Source organism: Branchiostoma belcheri, unplaced genomic scaffold (assembly GCF_001625305.1).
Source record: "Branchiostoma belcheri isolate BF01 breed outbred unplaced genomic scaffold, Haploidv18h27 scaffold245, whole genome shotgun sequence".
Taxonomy (NCBI): domain Eukaryota; kingdom Metazoa; phylum Chordata; class Leptocardii; order Amphioxiformes; family Branchiostomatidae; genus Branchiostoma; species Branchiostoma belcheri.
Window position 1 is genome coordinate 14,313 of NW_017803849.1, and position 9,312 is coordinate 23,624.

The 9,312-nt window shown below is 37.4% G+C and overlaps 1 protein-coding gene across 1 annotated transcript in view; it reads left to right on the top strand.

Annotated features, from left to right (window-relative positions):
* The window catches only part of LOC109471271 (chitin synthase 1-like), a 15,857-nt gene extending 6,847 nt beyond the window's left edge, over positions 1-9,010 (top strand). Inside the window, exons 8-18 of the mRNA XM_019770555.1 lie at positions 455-657; positions 829-996; positions 1,306-1,428; positions 4,025-4,154; positions 4,782-4,903; positions 5,606-5,732; positions 6,480-6,662; positions 6,960-7,050; positions 7,611-7,765; positions 8,295-8,363; positions 8,532-9,010. Of these exons, the coding sequence (XP_019626114.1) occupies positions 455-657; positions 829-996; positions 1,306-1,428; positions 4,025-4,154; positions 4,782-4,903; positions 5,606-5,732; positions 6,480-6,662; positions 6,960-7,050; positions 7,611-7,765; positions 8,295-8,363; positions 8,532-8,710 (1,550 nt within the window). The 3' untranslated portion in view covers positions 8,711-9,010. The remainder of the gene's footprint in view (positions 1-454; positions 658-828; positions 997-1,305; positions 1,429-4,024; positions 4,155-4,781; positions 4,904-5,605; positions 5,733-6,479; positions 6,663-6,959; positions 7,051-7,610; positions 7,766-8,294; positions 8,364-8,531) is intronic.
* The last annotated feature ends 302 nt before the right edge of the window (positions 9,011-9,312 follow it).

The window sequence follows — 9,312 nt, forward strand, 5'->3', positions numbered from 1 at the left end:
ATATAAGGCCATGTTGATTTGGTCATATGGAAGACGTCTACTGGGAACCCCAAAACTGATGCGAGCGTGGGAAAAAAAAGTTGCAAAAACTTGCCTTCATTATGAAATCTATGTGGTTATGAAGGTTGAACAAATGACTAAGCACACAGAGTAATATTTATTGACATGGAGAATAACGATTTTTTTGTACTTTGGAGTGGGGCATTTCGGCATTCTGCGACAGTATTGTTTTTTATCCATTTTTGTTCATTCACGGTATACATATGCTCATCTTACGATTTAAAATATCCTTTTTTTCGGAAATGGAAAATTCATTAGCACGCGGATGCCATCCATATATTCAATCAAATCAACATGGCCTAACATACTGGTGGAGCGGTCTTTCTGTCTGAGAAATGTACATGAAAATCGTAGGTACAGTAATTTGTAAAGTATCTGGCTCATCTTTTTCTAGATGATGACATTGACCGTGACACGTACATCCTAGCAACTGACGCTGACGTCAAGTTCACTCCAAAATCAGCCAATAAACTGCTGGACAGAGCACAATGGGACACGGATGTGGGCGCTGTTTGCGGCAGGACACACTGTCTTGGCAACGGGGCGATGTTCTGGTTACAACTTTTCGACTATGCAGTGGGGCACTGGTTTCAAAAGGCATGTATATATTACCAAAACCAGAGGAGCATACGGTTCGTGTTATTTCGTTCATTGATTGATTGATTGAATGAATGGCAGGCTAGTTAGATGGTTTGTTACTGCTGCTATGTATTCATTAGCTTAGTTACGCTGTCACTAATTAAACTTTTACTGACTGTTGTCTCCTAGGCCGCTAACAGTACATTTGGAACTGTACTCTGCTGCCCGGGCTGCTTTAGTGTGTACCGTTGCAGTGCCATTAGAAAGTGTGTCTCGACCTATGCAACAAAGGCAGAGAAGGCCGAGGACTTTCTCATGAAGGACATGGGGGAGGACCGCTGGCTCTGTACGCTCATGGTTAGACGCATGCCTTATGTCAGCGGCTGAGTGGTTGACATTCTAAAATGTCTTTAACAAAACAAGGAACAAATTCAGTAACATTCAAAATAGAAGTCAGATATCAATATGTAATTTTTTCTACTGTAACTTAGTAAGGGATCCGTTGCGTTGTTATGTTGTATGTTATGTTATAATCTTATGTTGGTTTATGACTTTATGTACACTTAAACAGTTCTTGTACTTAAACATGTTTTACTACTCTATTTGGAGATATTTGGAGCATTCCCATAAACAATTGCTAGACAAAGTAAGTTTGTTTTCGTTTAGATTGAGCGTGGTTACCGGCTGGTATACACCTCTATTGCGGAGAACAGCACCTTTGTTCCTGTATCTTTCAACGATTTTTTCAACCAGCGCAGGCGGTGGGGACCTTCCACCATCGCCAACCAGGTAACTAACGTAAACTAACTTTAACAAAAGTAATCTATACGTGCAAGTAGTCTCAACTCATTATTGCAAAAGTTGGAGTTAAATTTACGAAGGCCCATAGGTACACTTAGTATTTTTTATTCCACTTTTATTTTCTATGGGTACTTTGTATTTTCTATGGGTACTTTGTATTTTCTATGGGTACTTAGTATTTTCTATGGGTACTTTGTATTTTCTATGGGTACTTTGTATTTTCTATGGGTACTTTGTATTTTCTATGGGTACTTTGTATTTTCTATGGGTTACTTTTATTTTCTATGGGTTACTTTTATTTTCTATGGGTACTTGTTTTTTTCTGTGCGTACTTTTATTTTCTATGGGTACTTTGTATTTTCTATGGGTTACTTTTATTTTCTATGGGTACTTTGTATTTTCTATGGGTCACTTTTATTTTCTATGGGTACTTGTTTTTTTCTGTGTGTACTTCGCGAAGTTTTTTGGTGGCTGGCGAAGCGACATTCATTTTGCTTTGATGTGGATGCTCCCATTTTTATTATGGGCGGTATATTTCTGTTTACCATTCCAGGGAACTAAATTTATTTTGAACCTATTAAAACATAATATACTTTACACTTTAAGAAAATTTTGTTTGTTTTGCATGTAATGTTCCACACGTTTATTAATTAGGAGTATCAAATGGTGATTATTACATCCTGGCATAGATTATGTTAATGTAGACACAGGACCATACTATTTTCGGGGGTGCTAGGACATATTGTTCAGACTTCCGTCAACATTTCCGTAGCGATATATGGTAAATCACTTCCTCGCTGGATGTAAATTACTCCTTTGTGTTCAACAAAGCCCGTAATCTAAAGCGAGGGTTCATTGCCAATGTTGGGAAAAAATTGCATTGCGGTTTGCTGCCCTCCTACCAACCGCGGACGTTCATCACATGCAGTTTACGTAGGAAATATGGACAATATGCCGTTTCAGCAATGAGGTTAAATACAAGTATTGTATTCAAGTAAATAACCTGACATCTAAAATTGTTCATTTATGAAGTGCAAAAGCGTGAAACATGGCCGTAAGCCATGGAGGTCGTTGACCTTTTTTGGGACGCCCCCCTCCCCACAAAAGTGCCAATTCATGTCACTACAGCACACATGTAGCTTACCACACGATTAGACGGTCAACCTAGAGTTTCTGTGAATATTTCAACAATTTTAGATGTCAGGTTATTTACTGAAACGGCATATTGTCCATATTTCCTACGTAAACTGCATGTGATGAACGTTCGCGGTTGGTAGGAGGGCAGCAAACCGCAATGCAATTTTTTCCCAACATTGGCAATGAACCCTCGCTTTAGATTACGGGCTTTGTTGAACACAAAGGAGTAATTTACATCCGGCGAGGAAGTGATTTACCATATATCGCTACGGAAATGTTGACGGAAGTCTGAACAATATGTCCTAGCACCCCCGAAAATAGTATGGTCCTGTGTCTACATTAACATAATCTATGCCAGGATGTAATAATCACTATTTGATACTCCTAATTAATAAACGTGTGAAACATTGCATGAAAAACAAACAAAATTTTCTTAAAGTGTAAAGTATATTATGTTTTAATAGGTTCAATATAAATTTAGTTCCCTGGAATGGTAAACAGAAATATACCGCCCATAATAAAAATGGGAGCATCCACATCAAAGCAAAATGAATGTCGCTTCGCCAGCCACCAAAAAACTTCGCGAAGTACACACAGAAAAAAACAAGTACCCATAGAAAATAAAAGTGACCCATAGAAAATACAAAGTACGCATAGAAAATACAAAGTACACACAGAAAAAACAAGTACCCATAGAAAATAAAAGTAACCCATAGAAAATACAAAGTACCCATAGAAAATAAAAGTACACACAGAAAAAAACAAGTACCCATAGAAAATAAAAGTAACTCATAGAAAATACAAAGTACCCATAGAAAATACAAAGTACCCATAGAAAATACAAAGTACCCATAGAAAATACAAAGTACCCATAGAAAATACAAAGTACCCATAGAAAATACAAAGTACCCATAGAAAATAAAAGTGGAATAAAAAATACTAAGTGTACCTATGGGCCTTCCTATAAATTTCATCCTTTTTCGGCATTACTACAGTCTATTTGTTAATGCATTTGGAATTCCTTCCCGAAGGCTAATTGCAAATAAAATGGACAAAATAACTATAAGAAATTAAACCCACAAAATAAAAGATAATTGCCTGAAAGCTCTTTTGTAAACAATGGAGGACGTAATGGCCCACCTTAATGACCATGTGGAATAGATACCATAAGGCATGCACTTTGTCGCATCTGATATATGTTCTGCCTTCATTTTTCTGCGTTTATCAACACATATCTTATAAAAAAAGCCTGTTTTCATAAATTTATTAAATAAGGCCAGATCTATTAGTGATACGTAGGTAAGTATATTTACAACTAGAGCCGTTTAAATTTTGATTTATTCCTGGACAAGAAGATATAGAATAGATATAGAATTTTTCAACTTCGTTTTTTAAAGCATTATTAATCTAATTGTTTTTAAGCTATAATTATTCTTTATATCCTCAGGTCGAGTTGATGAGGAAATGGTGTAAGGTGGTCAGGAACCCTCATGTATCCCACCTGTTCCTGCTGTACCAGACCCTTCTCTTCCTCTCCTTCCTGATTGGACCAGCAACTGCAATTCTTATTGCGGCCGGTAGGTGTCTGGACAAAATGTTTTTTTGGCTAACAGTTTCTGTCAACATCAATGATTTTCATGTCATTAAGTAGGGTTTAACATTTTCTTCACTCTACTCAACCCGACTCTACTCTACTCTACTGTACTCTTTTTACTACACTCTACTCTACTCTACCCGACTGTACCGTACTATATTCTACTCTACTTTACTCTACTCTACTCTACTCTACTCTACTCTACTCTACTCTACGCCTACTTCACTCCACTCCACTCCACTCCACTCCACTCTACTCTACTCTACTCTACTCTACTCTACTCTGCTCTGCTCTGCTCTGCTTTACTCACCTCACCTCTACTCTACTCTACGCCTACTTCACTCCACTCCACCCCAGTCTACTTTACTCTACTCTACTCTAGCCTACTTCACGTCACTCTACTCTACTCTACACACGCAAGTTGTACGAAGCAATGTGCTCCAAAATGTATGTGAGATTACTGAGAGATAAAATATTGGTAATCCAAAACTAAATAAACTATGTACCAGACAAATTCAATTCATTACATATGATTAGATAATGTAGCAGGCAACACAAGTTTCAATTTTCTGAATATTTTCTCATATAAATACATGCCAAACTTTTACAGGAGGATTGGACTTCTACGTGTCCGGAAGTTTTCCTTTGGAGGCAACCATAGCCATCATGTCGATTCTGACTTTCATGTTTGGCTACGTCTGTCTGAAGTGCAAGCAAGAAACTCAGCTAAAGGTATTTGTCTTTGCAGCAGTTGTAGTTGCAATGATGCATTTTCACCAGTGTACGTATTCCACATTATTGTCAAGGAACTTCAACATTTGATTAGATTTATTAGACGGTATAAACAGGTATTGAGTTTGAGTTTATTTAGATCCACAATTAGCTTAACAATTCATATTGCAGCTATTCTTCCTGTGGTCAATTAACATATACACCTGACACACATAAAATAACTTATACAGACATAAACATGTACAGAAACTCCACAAAAACACCAAGTGACAGAAACAAAGCTAGCTTACATGACCGCCATATATCTAAAATACCTAAAATACAAGTACAAGTAAGTAAGTAAGTATAAACAGATATATACAGCCCGGACTGCCCAACTAGCCGAAGGCTAGCCCTCACAGCAAAAAAATAAAACAATTAGGAACAGATAACAGTTAAAAATGACGGTTACCCCTCAGATTAACATACTATTAGATAACAGATGTTGCGGCCTAACGTTAACAAGCTATGCAATATGGCCTAGTCACCATACGTTTATTATACATTGAATACTATATTGACATTGTCAAATTAACCTACTATTACATAACAGATTAACGGCCTAACGTAAGATAGAGGGAAAGAGAGCTGAAAAAATGACACTATAATCAAGTTACGGATAATTGTATGTTTATTTTACTTGCACCATCGTTTCACCTGCAGTGGGCCAAGGCCCTGGGTGCCATGTTTGGAGTCGTCATGATCATGACTACGGTAGCCTTGGTGGAGAAGATTGTGATAACCATCAGGACTATTACTGGCTCATCTGAGGGGGTCAGCCCAGTCGAAGGTAAATATGGCTTAATCTTGACAACGTCTTTGAATATATAAATTATGTTCGTACAAATCGGTGTTTTTTTCTTACTAAGGTCTCATAATTAGTTTTTTTCGATACATTGAGAAAAATCAATCAATGAGGGTCATACAAGGCCGCGTTCCCAATGATCCGACAATTCAATTGATATTGATCATGCTATGTTGAGAACATTTTTACCCTACATTACACTTGCTCATCATTACAAAATTCTAAACGACATCTAAACACACTATCCCATTTTATGGCAGTTACAAATTGCACTTATCGGCTGCCCACAAGAGGCCCTTTGTGCTGCAAACCTAAGACCGCAGTACGCCAAAGACTGGACTGTCCACATCCGACCTAGCGCGCGACTTTCGCTACTTTGACGTTTTAAATCAGTGCTAGGGTTGGTTAAAATGAAAATATTTCTCACCAAAATAAGCACACTTTTATAATATTGTTTTATTGCAAATTCGTGCCCGAGAGCTAATTGCAGAAGCTGAAGAAACATATGCATATTATATAAAAACAGACAATTAGTACACATAGAACTACTGATAACTACTAAGAAACTACAAGTAAATACTACTGGGTTGGACTTTTTTTAAGACAGAGGAAGACAAAGGATCCCATTTTTTAAATAATTTGTGGGTTTTCGGATGTTAAGAGGAGAGTAGTTTTCTTTTCATTTGTATATGTATGAAAGTTTGGGTAGAATAAACTGTTCTCATCCTGCAGTTTTGACTCAGCTGGACACGTATTACTTCATTGCCACGATCGGGATGTTTCTGGTGGCAGGACTGATTCACTTTCGTGAATCCTACTGTCTTCTTCATGGGGTTCTATACTTCTTCGCCCTTCCCACAACTTTCATCTTCCTAAACATCTACGGTATCTGTAACATCACCGACAAGTCCTGGGGTGAGAATGTGTTAGTTGTTTATTTGGATTTTCTATCTGTATGTTGCAATTGACAAAACAAGTTGTGTCCCCACGAAATGAAAACACACGTTTCAATATCGTAAATACAACAACAATAGATAGTTAAAACATTAACGTGGATTCTGACAGTTGTCACACTGGCCAACCAGTCTACCATGATAATCAAATGTCATCAAATTGTTGTTTTAATGGTTTAACGTAGTGATAAAGACCAAATTAGTCGCTGCCATCTTATGTACTTGAGGGTTTTAGACGTTTTGACTTTCTTTGCCACAGGAACTCGAGAGGGAAAAACAACTGATGGGGTCAAGGAGAGTAACAAAAACCTGTTTGACACCATTGGACAGAAGTTCAGAAATGTGCTCGGGTAAGAAAATGTTTTTATTTTTGTTTTTCGAAATTCTGATATACATTTCTCAGAGGAGACGATTAGGTTATTTTCCCCATTTCTGAACCTATTGAACCTCCTCTGTGTTAAGTACACACGTGCAACTAGCAACATATCAAAAGATCAAAAGAAAGGATCGGGTGAAGCAAAGAGGTTATAGGTTGACTATAACCTTTCTAGGATCCTTGTATTGGTCAAGATATCGAAAATTCAGATGCTAACCTCGATGTCAATGGAAACTCACGTCCCCAAAATGTGTCTTAGCATGTTGAATGAAGAAGAATGGAAATATTGCTCAAGCCTCAAGACTCGGATTTTGAAATAGATGAAACACAATGGTGTGAACGTTTCCCAAGCAAGAGGTTGCGCAAGGGTAAAAGGGCTGCTACCTTTGCAAGCAACTGTAGGCTGTGTCTGTACGTAACATACTCCCTGCTGAAGTAGCATTTAGGCACCAACTACGTATTGGTTACAATGTAAGGCAGCATCGGAGAAGGTTTAGTTTGAACTGGGTAATGCCTGGCACCTTTCATTTTCAGAAACGTTCAAGAATCTGGAGGAGGAGCCAGTTTTGACACGGAGGACGGCAGGGCCCAGAATGTCGCTGCTGGCAGAAATGGTGAAGCAACACATGGACGTGCTGAAAACAGTCCTTTACTAACCATTAAAGAGGAGAAGGATCCTGGTCAAGAAGGTAGGTACACGAATGATTGTTACATGAATGATTATAGACCCTGAAGTTTGTTTCATAATAACATAACATAACATAACATAACACAGCATAATATTGTATAGGACTTCATGATCACTTTTTAGTGAAGTTTTAGTGAATATATATCGCTCATGAATGATTTGTTTTTTCTTAATTCATTTTATCTCTAATTGTCTATTTTAAGACAACATCAGAAAACAATAATTTACCACCGTGTCCAAAATGCTCCCTTACTTCCCCACCATTCCCCACCACGAAAAAACAATTTTACTACAAAACTTATAACCCACATATTATAGACGCAGTGGGTAAATCTTCAAAGTCTTCCTTTGCTTAAAAAGAAGAAGTTAAACCCAGTAAAACTAGCACAATGTTTGTTGTAGAATATAGTATAACGCTAGACGTAGATATAGTCTCACACACCATTATATTTTCTTTCCTATGTTGTTAGTAACTGCAATTAGCCCTCGGGCATGTATCTGCAATAAACTTTCTTCTTAAAACATTAAAGAATCTATAGGAGGAGCCAATGCTGACACAGAGGACGGCAGGGCCCAGAAAGCCGCTGATACCCGAAATGGTGAACCAACACATGGACCTGGTTTATTTATTTCATACTCGTTAACACAACACAATGCTTTGCCCGACTTAACTTTCTGCTGAAGAGTAAATATATATATATATATATGCATATATTTATATATATATCGCTCCTGAATGGTTTACTTGTTTTTAATTCTCTTAATAGATGGTGCCATACGCAGAAGAAAAAATACCCAAATGGTGGACCCGGGAATAAAGATTCAGAATTGGTTGCAGGAAGTAGTATTCAATGGGGACGAATATCTGACGGTAAGGCTCAGCCTGGTGCTTCAAATTATGACTAACAGATTCGGCACTTATGTTGTACTTCCACATGCCCTGTGATGCTGAGAAAGAGGCAGAAAAATATGAATTGAATAATTGTTATCATTTCAGATTAGATATTTAAAGAAATTCACCGATAATGGATACGACGACACTAGCTACATTGCGGAAATGACGTCAGAGGTAAGTCACTTTATAGCAGCGTTTTAGCGCAATAAAACGACATTGATATATATATTTTTTAAATCCTTCAACTTAAATTTTATTTACGACTTACTACTTTGGCATCATTGGAAACAGATGTATTTCTTGCTTAGGTGCACGTGTTGCGTTAAGGCCACACCAATTTAATTTCTTGGTTAACGGATTTGTCTACAAAAATAATGGAGCGGGCGGGCGGACAAAATAAAAATAAAAACAGGCCTAGTCATCCTATTATGGCCCAAAATGGTACGATAGGAGCCATGAGGTCAACACACCAGGCTGGTTCAAAATTTAAACAATGAATTTTGAACTTTTAATGATACTACTGCATTGAAATATGGAACGACTTTAACACGTAATAAGGAGATGACTGTTTTCAACTGTTCAGGGAAAAATAAGCGCATTTTGCAGTTTATCTGAATTTTATTTTATTGCAAATCAGAAAAATGAAGCGGACG